This window comes from Oncorhynchus keta, chromosome 21 (genome assembly GCF_023373465.1).
Source record: "Oncorhynchus keta strain PuntledgeMale-10-30-2019 chromosome 21, Oket_V2, whole genome shotgun sequence".
Classification (NCBI taxonomy): Eukaryota; Metazoa; Chordata; class Actinopteri; order Salmoniformes; family Salmonidae; genus Oncorhynchus; species Oncorhynchus keta.
The window spans coordinates 15037773-15057970 of NC_068441.1; the positions used below are offsets into that span (position 1 = coordinate 15037773).

Here is a 20198-nt window from a genome sequence, read left to right on the forward strand (position 1 = left end):
CATGGATGACTTCCTTGTGGTTATAGCTAGCTAGCGAGGCTTCCAATCTGAAAATGCAACATTCTCTAGTCATTCACGTAGAGCTAATTCAGAGCTAGCTATGTTTTTGTTGTGGATATTTAGCTAGTAAAAGTTGTTTATGACATTTAAAATAAACGTGGCATAACCTCATTAAAATGATCAATGCGGGAGCATGAACCACAAAATCTAAACAATCTTTAACAGTGTTGTTTGTCTGCTTTGTAAATCTGACAGCAATCCAGTTACCTCCCTACCCCTGTAATTATTGCTTTGATGACCATTACACTTTCTATTATGTCATTTGAGGCTAATCAAACATCCTCATAATTACTGTGCTTTCCAATAATTGATGCTTTCATAATTACAGTACTCACGCATACTCTCACTGTTTAGCCAGGTCTTGTGAACAGAATGTAAGCTCTTGAGATCAGGATGTGTAAGCTTATCGAAAACTACTTGGCTGTTCTGGGAAAAGTCTTCACTACTTCACCACTAGATGTAAACCTTGTATCTAATTATGTGATACAAGGATAGTAGAATGATAATACCTGATTCCCAATATGATACAAATGGCTAAATCCAGTACACAAAGGCAAACATGGACCACACAAGGATTTCAACAAAGTACATCAAAACCCATATTTTATTTTAAGTATAGCAATACAATGTACATATTAAATAACACTATAATAGAATGCTTTGTAGTAGCTATCAACAAAAGAAAACGTTTTTTTCTCCCTTTTTATTTTCTTATTTCAGGTTACAAAAGAGGAAACAACGCCCCCCCCCCTGTTCAAAATGTTCAATGGGATGAAATTATTCAGTGACTTACTAGATCTATTCTACTGCACACTCTGACAGCAGAAACATGAACATGAAAACAAAAAAAGTAATAACGATAATATCACAATCACTGCCTTAAAAGTTAATGGGAGGCGTGGAATTGTATTGCAATGTGATGACGGCCACTAACTCAATGCACAAAGACTTGGTTTCCACGTTTCACCACAAAAGCAATGCAATGAAGGAGTTGAACTGAGAGAAAGAAAAATAGCTTTATATGAAAATATAAAATTCTATGATTATATACCATAGATACAAAGTTTCCAGAAAATGGTTGGTAATAGAAGCAACAAAATATGTACATTGTTTTCATGATCCACTAGTGTTTGTGTTTTGCAACACATTAACACACCTGACAGTGGACACTAAGCTCAGTGATGGAACAAGCAAAACTGAATGAATGAAAAACAGCTAGTGCTTAACAATGCAAAATGCCTTCAGTGACAAAGGGACAAAAGTCAGCTGTTTACCCCAAATGTTGGAGTTATTAATTCAATAGCCCTCCTTGGAAGGAGATGAAAGATGACGGGTACACCAAAAGAAGGAATTAATGCATCTCTCTACTTTATTATTCCACTAATTGAGTCAGAACTGAGATATCATAAAATTGCAATGATCTCCCCCTGTAGCAAAGGGAATTTCTAAACGAACACAAGTTATGATGAGTTTATGCAGAAAGTCCAGCATGTAAACTAAAAGATGCCAAATGAAGCAGAAGAAACGCACACATCATCACTCACTCAGTTAACAGCCCACACATTACTGACAAAGGAAATCAGACACAAATTAAATAAGCTCTCCCTCTCTCTATTATTTCTCTTGACGGAAATTAGTATAAGTCTTTGGTAAAAGTTACAAATCATAGGTATCCTCTATGTTTTGTTGTGATAATCAAACACAAAATATTCTAATAGCATGGTCATTGTGCTGTTTAATTAATTCACATTTTTCTTACAAATGCAAATCACAGGTGGTCTCTCTTTCCTTCAGATAACTAAGGGAGGTATTTTTTAAAAAAGTAATTCTGTCAGGAAATGAAGGGGTGGTGGTGGGAGTACAACTGAAACAGGGTCAATGAGTTCATGTGAATCCCTCTAGGACTCCAGTAAAACTGTCCTTGAACCACAGTAAAACTGTCCCTTGCTTAGGCCACTAAGTTCCCACCTGACTGAATCTGGAGCAAAACCATACGACGGTCATAGCATACAATCATACCACACACAAGCAGAGTCAAGCAACGGTGAGGATTAGAAACTATGTACACAAGGCCGTGTGACGTGGGAGCATACCTGCTTCAGGATGGACCGGGGAGATTATAAACATCCCTTCACCCAAATAATCAATTCAACAGGCAGGACACAGAGAATGGCAAACGGCTGTATCACGAGTATCCATTTTCTCAAAGAAGTTTCCACTCACACAAGGGCATCATCATTTCTTCATTTAACTAACTTCTATGACTCTGCGTTGACTATTAGCAGCAAGAAGCGAAAAACAACTGAGCCAGAAGGGGGTGTAAGTGTGCAGAAAATCAACACTGGCATTGACTAAGAGTGGTAAACTGTTGGATCAAGTGGGACTCAGAGGCATGTCATGACATCGGACATCTACAAAATCACAAGTTATAATGATAAGGATATTCATATATGTGTACATATATCTATATATATATATGTATATATTCAAAAGCATAATATGAATCATACAAAAAAACAATACAAGTTCACAGTAGCTGTTATAATATCACCTTCAGTATTCAAATATGGGTTTGAATTGCTAATAAGATGCATAATGAAGATAAGGTGATACAAACAAAAGAAGAACAAACAAACAGAACCAATGACCCTATTGGCTGTAGGTGTGATTGAAACCAGACTGTTGAGTCTGGCAGCAAATGAGTGACATATGAGCCATATCGGTGAGCAGAGGAGAGAAGAAGAGAGGTGGGGAGAGGAGAAGAGGTCTACTGTAGTGAAACCAGGTTGAAAGGGTTATTGATATGAACAGGAAGTTATGTCACTCACTCCTCTTCCTTATATGAGCCAGTAGGGAGCAAACGGAGCAATGAGGGTTTTGCCATGGGATGTTGAAATCAGAGCTTAAGTGTAGTAGAACAGAGTCCATCAGCTTAGTATAGGCAGTAACACTGACATTATAGTGCAAACAAGAAAGACAGAAGTGTGTTTCGTTGTTGTGAACTCAAAAATGCAGCTGCAAACGTTCAGTAGGATAACATTAAGACGTAAAATGGCAAAAAATAAATATCAAAAACTTTTTATCAGTGTAAAAAAGTAATCAGGTTATTAATTTAACCAAGAGTCTGGCAAAAAAAGGCCTCAAAGTATTGTCTTATAGTCAGTTTTACAAAGTAAGTGCCTCTCTCTCTGCGAGGGCCTGGGGCCACTCAGGCCTGGTGGGTGGGGTCCTTCAGACGAGGGACTCCATGCTCTCTGCCTGGTCTGACTCATCCGACATGGCCATGGTACCGTTTCTGTCCAGCGACCATAAGCCAGAGCCATTCTCCTTGGAGCTGATCAGACTGAGCATAGCTTTATAAAGGTACTGGTACTGATCCTGTGGAGGGAGAGGGAAATGCTTTAAGGAAGGGTGCAAACTCCAAAAATGCAATCATGTAGCCAATTTGCATCTACACTATATATACAAAAGTATGTGGATGTCAGCACAAGAACTGTTCATCAGGAGCTTCATGAATTGGGTTCCATAGCGGAGAGGCCGCACACAAGCCTAAGATTACCACGCTCAATGCCAAGTGTCGGCTGGAGTGGTGTAAAGCTCGCCGCCATTGGACTCTGGAGCAGTGGAAACGCATTCTCTGGAGTGATGAATGACACTTCACCATCTGGCAGTGCAAAGGACGAATCTGGGTTTGGCGGATACTAACTGCCCGAATGCATAGTGCCAATAGTGTCATCTCAGTGCTAGAGGTGTCACTATAGACCCTGGTTCGATCCCGGGCTGTATCACAACTGGCCATGCTCGGGAGTCCCATAGGGCAGTGCACAATTGGCCCTGCGTCCTCCGGGTTAGGGGAGGGTTTGGCTGGGGTAGGCCGTTACTGTAAATAAGAATTTGTTCTTAACTGACTTGCCTGGTTAAATAAAAATGTTTGGTTCTGTTTTTCATGGTTCGGGCTAGGTCCCTTAGTTCCAGTGAAGGGAAATCTTAACGCTACAGGATACAATGACATTCTAAATTATTCTGTGCTTCCAACTTTGTGGTAACAGTTTGGGGAAGGCCCTTTCCTGTTTCAGCATGACAATGCCCCCGTGCACAAAGCAAGGTCCATACAGAAATAGTTTGTCAGGACCTAAACCCCATCGAATACCTTTGGGATGAATTGGAACGCCAACTGTGAGCCAGGCCTAATCGTCCCAAATCAGTGCCCGACCTCACTAATGCTCTTGTGGATGAATGGAAGCAAGTCCCTGCAGCAATGCTTTCCCAGAAGAGTGGAGGCTGTTATAGCAGGAAAGTGGAGACCAACTCCATATTAATGCCATTGATTTTGGAATGCGATGTTCGTCGAGCAGGTGTCCACATACTTTTGGTCATTTAGTGCATTTAATCGCTTCCATTTCATAACCATGCTACTAGTCTACTTACTATATCTGTGAATACTCCAGGCCTCATGAGGTTGATCATTTTGGCCACCTGATAGACGCCCACGGCACTCTCACTCTCCAGCTGCTGGGACAGGGTGGTGAGGGCACAAAGCATGCCCGCTGACACTGCTCCGAACCTCGGGGACAGGAGAGGAACACACAGGGTTAACTTCATAAGCCTTTAAACAGGACAGAGACACACGTTCACATAGAAACATAGGGCCCAGAGAGGAACTGAACGTCAGACTGGAGACTTAAGGAACACTGCAGCGAATTAATTCCATGTGAGACGGCAAGAGGAGTTCAGCCCCTTAGAGAAAGAGGGACGCTCACAATGAAAAGGTTGCTGCTTTTATTAACAGCTTTGTCAAGTGCACTGGAGATACACAGCCTAACAACCATGTCTAACCAGCTAATGAATATGCAGATAATTACTACAGCCGTCTATCCAAAACCTCTTAGGGGGGGATACCATAGTAACGTTACAGAACTGAAATACTCAATTAGTCCCTTTTTTTCTCTGGGATGAGACAAGCAATCTTCATTATCCTAATGAATAAACATGACTAAAGCGGCATGTCTCGTCGTTGGGAGTGTTGTTCGTCGCCGCTCATGTCTGTCAATATTAAGCGACGTTCATCATTTCTAATTGGATGGCGTATCAGTGTACCTGGGGGTGGGACTCATTAGAAGTCATTCAATGGCTATGCTTACCAGGTATGCTGTAGATGTGAACGTGTGGGTGGGTGTGTGTGGGAATAACAAAATGTTCTGTTGAAACAGCTTACAGTATACAGTATTCAGTTCGCTTAAAAGCAGAGATGAGTGTTCTCTCTGTCATTAGGAATAGGATGTGACACACTCACTCGTCGTGTACTATGGTGGGTCCGTCTCTGGTCATAGCCTCCTCCTTGATGACATTGATGAGCTCAAAGGTGCTGCTGATGGGAGCGTCAGGGTTGGGCCACTTAGGGCACTGGAAGTGACGCACCTCCAACACATAGTCATCCTGGGGAGAGGAACAGAAAGAGAGGAAGGGATAGGTTAGTGTATGTAGGTGTACATACAAAGACGCTCCCACACACACACACACACACACACACACACACACACACACACACACACACACACACACACACACACACACACACACACACACACACACACACACACACACACACACACACACACACACACACACACACACACACACACACACACACACACACACACTCATGGAGGAAAAGACAGTCATACACACAGAGGTAGCTCCATAAACACCCACACACCCACACACCACACCGTCCGTACCTGTGTGGCCTCCAGGATGAAGTCGTGGATGATGATCTGCTCCTCGTTAGAAAGGCATAGTCTGTCTTTGCTGATAAGTGTGACAGTGAAGGCTTCACAGTTCATGGCCTCCTCTCGACTCGGCCAGTACACAAACTCATCCTCCGCCTAAAGGAAAAGGGGGGATTAGTATGAAAAGGAAAAGGGGGGATTAGTATGAAAAGGAAAAGGGGGGATTAGTATGAAAAGGAAAAGGGGGGATTAGTATGAAAAGGAAAAGGGAGGATTAGTATGAAAAGGAAAAGGGGGGATTAGTATGAAAAGGAAACGGGGGGATTAGTATGAAAAGGAAACGGGAGGATTAGTATGAAAAGGAAAAGGGGGGATTAGTATGAAAAGGAAAAGGGGGGATTAGTATGAAAAGGAAACGGGAGGATTAGTATGAAAAGGAAAAGGGGGGATTAGTATGAAAAGGAAAAGGGGGGATTAGTATGAAAAGGAAAAGGGGGGATTAGTATGAAAAGGAAAAGGGGGGATTAGTTTGAAAAGGAAACGGGAAGATTAGTATGAAAAGGAAAAGGGAGGAGAGGGAAAGTGGGTTTGAGACAAAAATAGAAAAACACGAATGGGTTGAGTGAGACATTTCAGTTTAGTAGAATCGCTGAGAGTTTATTCTGAGCAAAGCATTAAGTCCAAGACGAAACAAACTGTTAAAGGGGCGGGAATATGAGTGCAGAGGTGCCCCCAATCAGTGTGTGAAATCACAGAGAGTTTATTAGAGAGACATATGGCTGACTGGAGTGACTGATACAGCTGCTGTCACTTCCAGTCCTCATCTCAATGCTTCTCACCCCAAAATGAGTGACTTCCTGTGTGAACACTGGGCCAAGGCTGGAAAAGACAATGCTTAGGGTGCTAAGGCAGCCTTTTAATAGACCAAATATTAGGCTGATATCTGAACTGTTTTACCTTTAGTCTGTGTGCTTGTGTGTGTGTGCGTGCGTGCGTGTGCGTACGTGTGTGTGAGACCCACCAGCCCCTGGTTGTCCGGCAACATGACAATGATCTGTGCGTTGTGGTCCCAGATCATACGCCAGAAGTCTTTAGTGGTGTGGGGCAGAGGATGCTGGGTAATGATGAACTCATTGCTCCTGTAGTAGCCCTGTGGTGTCACAACAGAGGTCAAGGGTTCAAGCAAGGGTTGTGTTGTGGTTAAGAGGAAAACAAGCCAGTGTGCCTCAGGCGAAACCTGCCACAGCAGCAGCCTACCACTGCTTAAAACACCTTACAGCTAGCAGTCTACATTTAGTATTCACAAAAGTCAACAACTCCAAGTCCATTCCTCTCAGTTGACAGCAATCAATGTCTATGAGACAAATGGATTTTATATCAAAATATTTATATTCCTTGTTCAGTTGGTCCAGCCAGGTGTGTGCCTGAGGGACAGTGAATGATTGACAGGGGAGGAACAGGAGGTGGTACTCACCATTATGTAAGATGCGTTAATGTAATCTGTGCCTTTCATACCGGGCAAAGGTGCCAACCCCACCCTCGCTCGCTCCGCTGCCATAGAGACACAGAGAGAACCAATCAGGGCACAGTGATCATAGAGCTATGCAGCAAACATGTTCTTATTGGTTTACAAAGCGAGTGAGTGATTTCTATGAAAAGCAGCCACAGCATACTCACTTAAAATAACTATAGTACGAGCGCGGACCATACACAACCAGTTATGTGACTAATTACTGTCGATGAATGACTTCCTGACCATGAATAGAGTCTAGGGTAATCAGAAACAGGACACTGGAAAGCAGCAGTCTAGCCTGGAGCCAGTGCAATAGGTGAATATGGCCGTCAGGTGGTGCATGGATCATATAGTCAAACAAGTTGAGTATTTGACTTACAGGGTACCACCGAAGAGTTGCGGTTCTTCTCTTTGTTGCACTCCTTCTGAGCACTGAAGCACTCCACAAACCTGGCGTTACACTGAGTCACCAACTGCAAACAAGAGAAGAGGTGAGAGGGCAAGAAAGAGGGATAGAGAGATTGATGAAAAGGGGGGTTAGATAACAATGATACAGTCAGGGTTGGGGTCAACTCCAGTCAATTCAAGTACACTGAAATTCCAATTTCAATTTTCTTCAATGCTAAACATTCTAGTAAATTCTTACTCAGATAAAATTCAGCTGAAGGAAAAAAAAAAGTGTTTTCATCTCAACACTCCTGCCAAATGACACAATTACAAACACTGCTAATTCTTTGGAGAGCAGAAATTAACATAGGACTTAACATTTTTGGCATTTAAAAAACAAATAAATATTTTCTCCAAAAAAAGGTTAACTTCAAATCCAGCCTTGAGGCTAATTGCATTAATATCACAATGGCTGCCATTGTTTTGCAAGAGCACGCTCAATCTCTCCTGACCCTGGGCCGAATCAAATCACACCATGGAGGAGAATAATGAGAGCCAATTACGATCTGAGCCTGTCGTCAAACCAGGCGACAAACTGGACCCCCCCACTGTGATAGGAGGGTTCACATTGCCCTGGCAACAAGTGCAGTGAGTAGCATTAGTCAAAGAGAGCACCCGGGGAAGAGAAGTACTCTTCCCCTAAATGTATTTCCATTCTAATTACATTTACGTCTCCAGCAGTGGGCCCAGACAGAGATCAATCAAGACTTTGTGATGCTGAGAGACATCTTTAAGGAGACAGACATGACACCCTGAGATCCCTGGGAAAACAAGGGAATGATGGAGAGGGAAGTGAGAGAATAGAGGGACGATAGAAAACGAGAGGTACGGAGAGAGAGAGAGAGAGAGAGGGGTACAGAGAGAGAATAGAGGGAGACATAGAGAGTACGATAGAAAACGAGAGGTACGGAGAGAGAGAGAGGGGTACAGAGAGAGAATAGAGGGAGACATAGAGAGTACGATAGAAAACTAGAGGTACGGAGAGAGAGAGGGGTACAGAGAGAGAATAGAGGGAGACATAGAGAGTACGATAGAAAACTAGAGGTACGGAGAGAGAGAGAGGGGTACAGAGAGAGAATAGAGGGAGACATAGAGAGTACGATAGAAAACTAGAGGTACGGAGAGAGAGAGGGGTACAGAGAGAGAATAGAGGGAGACATAGAGAGTACGATAGAAAACTAGAGGTACGGAGAGAGAGAGAGGGGTACAGAGAGAGAATAGAGGGAGACATAGAGAGTACGATAGAAAACTAGAGGTACGGAGAGAGAGAGAGGGGTACAGAGAGAGAATAGAGGGAGACATTGAGAGTACGATAGAAAACTAGAGGTACGGAGAGAGAGAGAGGGGTACAGAGAGAGAATAGAGGAGACATAGAGAGTACGATAGAAAACTAGAGGAACGGAGAGAGAGAGGGGTACAGAGAGAGAATAGAGGGAGACATAGAGAGTACGATAGAAAACTAGAGGTACGGAGAGAGAGAGAGGGGTACAGAGAGAGAATAGAGGGAGACATAGAGAGTACGATAGAAAACTAGAGGTACGGAGAGAGAGAGGGGTACAGAGAGAGAATAGAGGGAGACATAGAGAGTACGATAGAAAACTAGAGGTACGGAGAGAGAGAGAGGGGTACAGAGAGAGAATAGAGGGAGACATAGAGAGTACGATAGAAAACTAGAGGTACGGAGAGAGAGAGAGGGGTACAGAGAGAGAATAGAGGGAGACATAGAGAGTACGATAGAAAACTAGAGGTACGGAGAGAGAGAGAGGGGTACAGAGAGAGAATAGAGGGAGACATAGAGAGTACGATAGAAAACTAGAGGTACGGAGAGAGAGAGAGAGAGAGAGAGGGGTACAGAGAGAGAAAGAGAGACAGAGAGCGAGATATATGCAGGCAGAAAAAGATAGATTCAGAGAAAACCTGTTTGAGAGAGAAGGAGCATGATAGGCAGAGAGAGAACGAGATCTAGGGTTCAGTAAGACTGAGAAGGATCTGATCAGACCTTAAACTGTTTCTCCAGCCGAGTCTTGCCGCCCACCCCAGGTGTAAGGATACTGTTGACATAGCTGTGCAGCTGGCTGGACAACACCTCTGTCTCCTTCCCCATGATGGCCTCAATCAACACATCATGAATGAAGATATACTGCTCCTATAGGCCAAGCAAGATGGAGAGAAGCAACACCAAGTCAGACATGCAGACAGTGGCAGTACAGCTCTTTGTAAAGAAATTATGACAATGGCTATGGTCCTGGACAACAGTGGCTATGTGATGCATGCATGGAGATGGACAGATTAAAACACAGCTGCATAAGACAGATAAGAAAGACATCATTTGCTTTCACACAGATGCTGAAGTGAACAGAATGTCACATAGTGAGTATAGAAGGGTACACACACACACACACACACACACACACACACACACACACACACACACACACACACACACACACACACACACACACACACACACACACACACACACACACACACACACACACACACACACACACACACACACACACACACACACACACACACACACACACAAACTGGACCCACCTCTGTTTGTACCAGGTAGTTGCGCTGGGTCCGGATGTGTTTGAGGAAGCCCAGGACGTTGACTGTACTTTTGTCCTTGATCTGCTGCAGCATGCTGTCTATGACGATGTAGGTCCCCGTCCGGCCCACACCCGCACTGCACACACACAGGAACACACACATTGGAATAGAGCCCTTCAGGAACATTGACAAAAATGTCAATGACAGCAGCAGACCAATTGATAACTCAGCTGTCTTCAATACCAGTCCATGTCTACTACAGCAATGTTCTCTTCTAGCTGGTTCTTAATTGATCGATTCATGTCATTGGCTGGCCAGTGTCTAGTCACCTGGTTCCCAAACCAGTTGCTGATGAATGAGGTTCATGGTTATAAACCATCAGACACAGTGACAGTCAAGGTTAGGAGCTGGGTAGAGCTGCTCCCGAGTGGCGCAGCGGTCTAAGGCACTGCATCTCAGTGCAAGATGCATCACTACGGTCCCTGGTTCGAATTCAGGCTGTATCACATCCGGCTGTGATTGGAAGTCCCATAAGGTGGCGCACAATTGGCCCAGCATCGTCCAGGTTTGGCCAGAGTAGGCCATCATTGTAAATAAGAACTACTTGCCTAATTAAATCCTTTTTTCATTTTTTTTATAAATAAAAAAAACTATTGGAGATGTCATACAGTACAAACTCCTATAAGACAGGCCTGAACAGTCTGATCCCTAACAGGCCCATCTTTACCTCCTAGGTTGACTTCCCTCTCCTCATGTCAGGGTCCTGTGCATACACTATAGTGTGAGTTAATGAGAGGAGAGGAAGCAGACGGCTTTAATCATAAATAGAGTCCATGTTCAGCAGGAGAGAAGCCAGTCGCCAGCACTGACAGTGAGAGACAGGGTCCACCCAGGTCACAGGCACAGTAATGAGGACCTTTGTGTGTGTGTGTGTGTGTGCCTGGCAGAGCTGTACAGTTGAGTGTGTAGACACAGCGGGCTCTGCCTGTGAAGGGCCATTCTCTAACAGCGCAGGACAGTATGACGTTAGAGACCGTTACTCTCATTACAGAGGAGGGAACTTTCACTGGACAATTACAGTCCATTTCCCTGCCTGCACACCACATTACTGCCTTAAACACAGACTTAGCTAACCACGGATGGGATCCCTGGCTCTCAGGTAACAAAGGAAGTGCAGAGTAGCTGAAGTGGAAATGATAGTGTATATTTCAGACTGCAGTACATATTATAGCATGGCTCTATGCCACATCACTCACATAACTGCACGTGAAGGGCTTTTTAATCTCAGCCGTGCCAAATCACACTGATTTATTGTCTGAAACACTTATGTACCGAGCTTCAGCACCACAACAGATGTTTTCAGAAGTGAAAAGAAATAACAAACTAAACTCCAGTAAATCATTCAACTGTCTTATATTGCCACTTACGTTTTTGGGCTCATTATTTCTCATAACCTTTATTTTCCTTTTTTGTTCTTCCTCTCTCTCATGCTTGATTAATATTTTAGACATCAGTTTAAAAAATGTGTATTTTGCTCACTAACACTTATTAAGTCTTCTCCCCTTAAATACTGCTTTCCCATAATAATCCCTGACCAGCACAGTACCTGCAGTGGACCAGCATAGGGCCCATCTCTGGGGTTTGGGAGGCAGAGGACCTCCTGACAAAGGTGAGCACGGGCAGCGTGTACTCAGGGACACCCATGTCAGGCCACTGGGTGTAGTGGTACTGAACCACTGTCCTCTCACTCTGACGCCCCTTAGGATTCCCCTTCTGACCCTGGGCGAGAGGGAGGGAGGAAGAGGGAGGAGGGCGATAGAGAGAAGTCCCATTGATTAGTATCTTCCACATGATGACAAGTCGATATCACATTAGTCACTTTTCAAGAACACTGAGACTAGTAGAGCAGGATCACCTGAGAACACAAGTATGGAGACCTGTACTACAGTCACTGACCTTTTTTACTTTCGCATTGCGCACAGTGAAGCGTCGTAGCGTGTAGCAAGCGTGCACTTTGGTGCTCTTTAGTGTGACCACAATGTTTCCATACTCCTCGCTGTTCTCTGTGGGCCAGTACTGGTCACATTTTCTCTGCAGGGACACAACACACAGGGTTAGGACCACTCGTTTCAATGAATCACAAAATGTTATTACATGGTTACTAAAAAGTCATTACTATTTTAGTACTGAGAGGAAAGAGATCTACTGATTTGTAGTGCACATACTCTTCCTTTCTCCACCAGGTTGGTGATCATGACGATGATACCAGTGTTCTGTTCCCACACCATCCTCCAGAAGTCCTCGAAGGTGGACTTGAGAGGGCCCTGAGCCGCGATGTAGGCCTTGGGCTTGTTATAGCCCTACCATACAGAGGGAAACATGGTGCGAGGCCATTCAGAACACAAACACTATTCAAAGATACTGCCTTGCTTTGAACTTCAATCGATTACACACACTGTACACGCATGCATGCAATACGAGGTGGACAAACTAACTCTCACACAAATACACACTTACATGACCAAACCAGATGGCCCATAAGAGATACACACTCACATCAACATAATTTGCATTGATGTAGTCGCTGTGTTTGGAGTCCTTCCCAGCTAAAGGCCGTAGCTTCACCCGACTGTGGTCGTCTGGAGGAGAGAGACAGGGACAGTTTGAAGTGTGTGTGTGTGTGTGTCACATTCCTAGCACTACATATTCTGACAGTTCTGAAGACACCAGTAGTCTAGACAATGACAGCTGTACTCTGACAAGCAGTAACTGTGTGACATAAAGCATCAGTGCAGTGGTGTGACTGGCTGTCACGGTCCTGTATTGTGGCGTGTGGCGTGTGGCGTGCACTACTCACAGGCCACGATGTTGATGTATCTGTTCTTGTGCTTGTTGTCTGGATGGTTGGAGTGCTCCGACGTGATCTTCATGTCCACCGTGCATCGCTGCACCTCCTGTGGGAGCGAGAGAGACACACAGAGGGTGACATTGTGGTGAAAAGAGAGGTTTTGACATAAATGCCGGCGCTGTGAGTTATGTAGGCATTTCTGGTGACGTCTCCGGAATTTTACGCTGTCAGAATGTGGTGGACACAGTGCAGATCTCTCTCTCTCTCTCTCTCTCTCTCTCTCTCTCTCTCTCTCTCTCTCTCTCTCTCTCTCTCTCTCTCTAAGCAGAAGTTGACATGTTCTCTGCCCTTTAGTTGTGTCACACACTCAGCTAACCATCACGCGATCTTCCCAAACCTCAGCTGCTCTCGTTCCAATTCCAGGAAAACCATAGAGCCACCGACTGAGAAGCTTCGTGTAGCAAATGTATCAACCGTCCTTTAGACTCACGGCAGAAAGCAGGCCAATATTGCTCATATTATCTGTGTCTCTATCCCATCAGAAAGCCAGAGAATGCATTAGCATTATGCTCCCTCAGTATCATAGCAACCAGTATATGGAAATGTTTTATAACAAACCAACAACAGTTGTCTGGCCTTCTGGCAGTAATAGGTAACGTTATGGTCGACCAAAGCCCTCAGTTTGGCGTTAGCTCCTCAGTTATTTACAGATCAACAACCTTGTTTTAGCTTTATAGATATCTCTCTCTGCATGGTACAAACATGAATATTCATTTATTCTGGGCGCAGTGGAAGAATTCCGACCCCTCATAAAGGCAGAATAGTATATATAATGAGGACAGTGAGACGGGGTACATACTGACTGGAAAGCCACTGGTTGATGTGACCACCAGATGGCATGTATACATACAGTACATTACACACAGGCGTGCACACACGCAGTTACACACACACACACACACGCACACACGCACACACACACACACACACACACACACACACACACACACACACACACACACACACACACACACACACACACACACACACACACACACACACACACACACACACACACACACACACACACACACACACACACACACAGCTGCCTACTGGTCCAATTACAGTGTGTATGCCAATGGGGGTGGTGGCATTACAGAATGAGATACCACAAAGTAGAAGATCTCTAGCCAACACCAGGGATAATTCAACCACACTGGACATATGTAGACATTAGAATGACAAGAAGATTATAGATAACCCCAGAACCCTGTCCGTCTATATGATGTGAAAGGCATAAGGGTACAAATAGTTATTTTCTTGTTCTATGAGACATGATGCAAATGGACACATTTATATTCACCAAAATCCTAAGTCACGTCAGGTAACCAACATGCTGAGACGTCTTCTGAATTTGTTTTACTATACTCTCCCTGTACCTCTATCGGTATGCAGTGTGCATTTCAGCCACCCCACCCCCCCAGCTATCCAAGCCCAGCCAAATCCATTCCCCCAGTCTCTCTCCCTGTCTTTACTCATCCTACCCACGTCTCCCTGGGGCCCGGCTGGACAAAGGCACTTGTCAGGGCCCGAAGACCCTCCAGCCAAAGGGGTTTCGCTCCGCTGCCTTCCCCCTTTCTCCTGCCTCCTTCCTGGGGACAAATAAAGAGCCGTGGAGCGCACGGAGCACTCCATTCACCCAGGAGAGGGCCCCCCCCCTTAAACCTTAAAGCTTTCCAAGTGTCCATCACCCCGGCCTGGACAACAAGGGGATGGTGGTGGGAGTGGGGGGAGGAGGTTTTGCAAGCCCCATGAGAAAACTCAGTGCAGAACAGACACACCTTCTTCTGGGGAGGGGGTCACTAAGGAATTCTGAGTGGTTTGCTAAGGGCTGAGAAAGTAAGGGTGGGGGAAGAAGAAGAAGAAGAAGAAGAAGAAGAAGAAGAAGAAGAAGAAGAAGAAGAAGAAGAAAATAAGAAGAGAAGAAGAAGAAGAATAATAAGAAGAAGAGAAGTAGAGAAGAAGAAGAGGGGAGAAAGAGGACAGCAGAGATGGTTTCTAAAACCACAGTGATAGAACTAGGAGAGGTAGACTATTAAAAGCACAAATAGCTGCTAGCATGTGATCAAAATCTCCCTCAAAATAATCAAGTTGTAGGACCATTGACTCAGATATTAGAGGTAGGCTATAGTGCTCTGAATGAAACATGACTGTGTCTGTCCTAAAGGCTATCATCCAGGCACAGAGCATTATTGATCCTCCATTCAGCTTTCTGACTCGGATCCAAGCATAACACAAGGTCATTTTTGGTTTAGTGAGTAATGTGACAGACAGAGGTTTCCAGCCTGATCTCTCTCTCTCACTCACTCACTCACTCACTCACTCACTCACTCACTCACTCACTCACTCACTCACTCACTCACTCACTCACTCACTCACTCACTCACTCACTCACTCACTCAGCCGGCCCAGTCAGGAGACACGTGTAAATGAGCTAAAAGGCCTCTCCCAAATTGTCTGCTCCATGACCATTAGCAGCACTATGGAAACCTTAAACGGACCCACACGCACCTACAAACTTATGGACACACATTCTGCCTTCACTCACACGGCAAAACAAACACAACACATTAACATAGCAAGTCAACATGGCTAACTCTACCTCTAACCCACCTGGCTAACTAACTAACCCACCTGGCTAACTAACTCTAACCCACCTGGATAACTAACTCCAACCCACCTGGATAACTAACTAACCCACCTGGCTAACTAACTCCAATCCACCTGGATAACTAACTCCAACCCACCTGGATAACTAACTAACCCACCTGGCTAACTAACTCCAATCCACCTGGATAACTAACTCCAACCCACCTGGATAACTAACTATTACCCACCTGGATAACTCCAGACTGCTTATAATACAACAGAGAGAGCATTTATTTACCTCAAAGTCCTCTGAGAAGCCATGCTGGTTGTTGGAGTAGAGCTCTGAGATATGTTTGATGAACTGCTTGACAGGGATGGCCTCCATGTCATCTGAAAGGTAGACAATACCACACAATTAGACACTTAGTCAGAAACACACAGTCATACACATATAGTTCGAGTTCAGCACACACTTGTGTCTCGGGAATACATGGGAAAGTTTAGCAAAGGAACTGAGGTGCATACCCAAGATATCAACAGGTTTAATGTACACTACAATGTTTATACCAAAACTCTCTACGCTATCTCTAGAATCTCTGTAACCTGTAACACCTGTTGAATATATTTATTGCATATCTACAGTTGAAGTCAGAAGTTTACATACACCTTAGCCAAATACATTTAAACTCAGTTTTTTACAATTCAAAATTCCCTGTCATAGGTCAGTTAGGATCACCACTTTATTTTAAGAATGTGAAATGTCAGAACAATAGTAGAGATTTATTTCAGCTTTTATTTCTTTCATCACATCCCCAGTGGGTCAGAAGTTTACATACACTCAATTAGTATTTGGTAGCATTGCATTTAAACTGTTTAACTTGGGTCAAATGATTCAGGTAGCCTTCCACAAATTAATTTTGACCAATTCCTCCTGACAGAGCTGGTGTAACTGAGTCAGGTTTGTAGGCCTCCTTGCTTGCACACACTTTTTCAGTTCTGCCCACAAATTCTCTACAGGATTGAGGTGAGGGATGTGTGATGGCCACTACAATACCTTGACTTCTTTGTCCTTTAGCCATTTTGCCACAAATTTGGAATTTTGTTTGGGGTCATTGTCCATTTGGAAGACCCATTTGCAACCAAGCTTCAACTTCCTGACTGATGTCTTGAGATGTTGATTCAATATATTCATATAATTTCCCTCCCTCATGATGCCATCTATATTGTGAAGTGCACCAGCCCCTCCTGTAGCAAAGCACCCCCACCCATGATGCTGCCACCCCCGTGCTTCACGGTTGGGATGGTGTTCTTCGGCTTGCAAGTCTCCCCCTTTTTCCTCCAAATATAATGATGGTCGTTATGGCCAAACAGTTCTATTTTTGTTTCATCAGACCAGAGGACATTTCTCCAAAAAGTACAATCTTTGTCCCCATGTGCAGTTGCAAACCGTAGTCTTGCTTTTTTATGGTGGTTTTGGAGCAATGGCTTCTTCCTTGCTGAGCGGCCTTTCAAGTTATGTTGATATAGGACTTGTTTTACTGTGGATATAGATACTTTTGTGCCTGTATCCTCCAGCATCTTCACAAGGTCCTTTGCTGTTGTTCTGGGATTGATTTGCACTTTTTCGCACCAAAGTACGTTCATCACTAGGAGACAAAACGCGTCTCCTTCCTGAGCGGTATGGCAGCTGTGTGGTCCCATGGTGTTTATACTTGAGTAGTATTGTTTTTACAGATGAACGTGGTACCTGGAAATTGCTCCCAAGGATGAACCAGACTTGTGGAGGTCCACAATTTCTTTTCTGAGGTCTTGGCTGATTTATTTTTATTTTCCCATGATGTCAAGCAAAGAGGCACTGAGTTTGAAGGTAGGCCTTGAAATACATACACAGGTACCCTCCAATTGACTTGAATGATGTCAATTAGCCTATCAGAAGCTTCTAAAGCCATGACATCATTTTCTGGAATTTTCCAAGCTGTTTAAAGGCACAGTCAACTTGGTGTATGTAAACTTCTGACCCACTGGAATTGCGATACATTGAATTATAAGTGAAATAATCTGTCTGTAAACAATTTTGGGAAAAATTACTTGTGTCATGCACAAAGTAGATGTCCTAACCGATGTGCCAAAACTACAGTTTGTTAACAAGAAATGTGTGTAGTGGTTGAAAAACAAGTTTTAATGACTTAAACATAAGTGTAAACTTCGGACTTCAACTGTATCTAAAACTTAAGAGACAAGAGTGATGCAACACATGCAGGACCAGGAAGCTACATCAAAACGAACAAAGGAGAGTTGAGAGTGATTGCCCTAACCCTAACCCGTCTACTCTTCCACTCACTATGCTATGTTAAATATTTCACCAATACTTCACCAAGACAAATGAAAGAATGGGTTATTAATGTCCATCAGCTTATGTTTCGTATAGGTGAACTAAGTTCACAGCTTTCATCTCAAGCAGAGTCATTAATGATTCACAGTCTCAATCTGGTCCTTGTTTTATCCACTTCTTCACAAAACGGGCTAAAAATAGTGAAAGGGAGATTTCCCAGGGAGTGTGATGGTGGAGAGTAATGAGGGAGATGGAGCTCATCTTAGTGAATGTTCTGTCCTAACTGTGCCTGTGGGAACCCCTCTAAACGCTTGTTTAGTGACACATACGGTAGTTAGGTCTCTGGTAGTTAGGTAGTTATGTCTCTGGTAGTTAGGTATGTGGTGTGTTTCTCTGCTACTCGTTTTATCATGGTTGAAATCCCCAGAGAGAGAGAGAGAGAGATGTCAGGGAGGATTAGAGATGTAGTGGGGGGTTTCAGTTGAGACAATTAGCGCCGTGAGGAGCAGGTTAACCATTATGGTCATATATGGCCATCCCCTCACTGTTGACCCACTACACACTGAGTCATGGCAAACACAATATGATTCAGTCTACTGTATTTACAGCTTTATCTGAGAGAATTAACCAGTCATCTTTAGCTTCATTTAAAGAAAAAGTATGCCTATTTCAGTCTGCCAAACCCATGAGCAAGACACAAATAACCCACAAACAACCCTCTAATCAACATTAGGCTATTCTAAAAACACTGTGTTACAGTGTAATAAAGCCACATACCTGTTGATAGCTCTTGAGGAGTTACAATCTGCGGGGGAGAATGCGTAGAGTACTGAAGTAGGTTCTCAAAGTTAAGACCCTTTTAAGGAGGAGGAGAGTGCTCTTCTGGTGCCTACTTTATAAGCCTGCCCTGTCCACGTTCTGGGAAGTGCTTTGCCATTGGCTTAAATAGGCACATTGGACACAGCTCTCTGTGCCAACCCCATTGTGAAGGGCGGTCAGTCAGTCCAAATGGATTTGGACGCTGGGGGAAAACCTTGGATATAAGGGGAGATGTTAGATATGGAAGAGGGGATATTTGAGGGTCAATCTCCATGCCTCTTAGGTTTGATCCACTGTCTGGACAGAGTGAGAGAGTGAGAGATCCAGCACTCCTCTACCCTCCTCCCCTTCCACCCTCCTTTGGTGCATTTGGGCTAAACCAATGACGACAGGGAACTCTCATCAAGCGGTTTAAACGCTAAGTCGAGTGAGTGCACATAAACACCTGTACACACTCATCACATCATTATGAAGGAATAGTCTGTCAAGAACAACACAATATTTGGAAGAACTATTCACTGACTCTTCAACAGAGCCCATAGAGGTGGCTGGATGTTGAAATAGTGGTCTCAGGTGAGGAGATGGGTCACATGCAGTCTCATATGGTGTCTCTACTGTATGTGAGTGGTGTCTGTACAGGTTGTACATGATTTGTGCCTAGAGTATTCCAGTGAAACCAGAGAGGAGCAGAACTATGTGGGACTCGGCTACTCCCCCTTTACCCTGAGTGTCTATTACACTGAGCACAGTCAGAAAGCAAAAGTTTGGTCATCTTCAGTGCTGGGCGCCATGTTGTTGCCGGTAAGCATTCCATTCATCCATTCATGATTCCTGGAGTACTATGGGGATAAAAAGGGATGCTCTGATTGGTGCTTACCTGGGATTGGAATGACAGGGATGCTCTCATTGGGCACTACTCTAGGAGAGCTACTGTCTTCCACGTAGAAATGAGCTGTCTGGAAACACCTCCTGAGAGAGAGAGAGAGAGAGAGAGAGAGAGAGAGAGAGAGAGAGAGAGAGAGAGAGAGAGAGAGAGAGAGAGAGAGAGAGAGAGAGAGAGAGAGAGAGAGAGAGAGAGAGAGAGAGAGAGAGAGAGAGAGAGAGAGAGAGAGAGAGAGAGAGAGAGAGAGAGAGAGAGAGAGGGAGAGGGAGAGAGAGAGAGAGAGAGAGGGGGAGAGAGAGAGAGAGAGAGAGAGAGAGAGAGAGAGAGAGAGAGAGAGAGAGAGAGAGAGAGAGAGA

General features: G+C 44.2%; 1 protein-coding gene and 1 long non-coding RNA gene across 3 annotated transcripts in view; one reads left to right on the plus strand and one right to left on the minus strand.

Moving 5' to 3' along the window:
• Positions 1-646: 646 nt before the first annotated feature.
• The window catches only part of ptprga (protein tyrosine phosphatase receptor type Ga), a 309383-nt gene continuing 289831 nt past the window's right edge, over positions 647-20198 (minus strand). The window contains exons 14-29 of the mRNA XM_052473373.1: positions 19837-19928; positions 16107-16198; positions 13166-13262; positions 12865-12947; positions 12534-12668; positions 12265-12399; positions 11915-12087; positions 10309-10444; positions 9749-9895; positions 7682-7775; positions 7264-7340; positions 6811-6939; positions 5799-5945; positions 5354-5496; positions 4489-4624; positions 647-3438 (exon numbers count right to left, since the gene is read on the minus strand). Of these exons, the coding sequence (XP_052329333.1) occupies positions 3292-3438; positions 4489-4624; positions 5354-5496; positions 5799-5945; positions 6811-6939; positions 7264-7340; positions 7682-7775; positions 9749-9895; positions 10309-10444; positions 11915-12087; positions 12265-12399; positions 12534-12668; positions 12865-12947; positions 13166-13262; positions 16107-16198; positions 19837-19928 (1963 nt within the window). The 3' untranslated portion in view covers positions 647-3291. The remainder of the gene's footprint in view (positions 3439-4488; positions 4625-5353; positions 5497-5798; positions 5946-6810; positions 6940-7263; positions 7341-7681; positions 7776-9748; positions 9896-10308; positions 10445-11914; positions 12088-12264; positions 12400-12533; positions 12669-12864; positions 12948-13165; positions 13263-16106; positions 16199-19836; positions 19929-20198) is intronic.
• Positions 7840-9742, plus strand: LOC127910298 (uncharacterized). 2 transcript variants are annotated; one of them, XR_008074197.1, is made up of 4 exons: positions 7840-8864; positions 8934-9004; positions 9215-9516; positions 9592-9742. It is a non-coding gene; the product is annotated as an uncharacterized LOC127910298 (long non-coding RNA). The 2 variants fall into 2 exon arrangements; XR_008074198.1 differs by lacking the exon at positions 9592-9742 and having other exon boundaries at positions 9215-9585.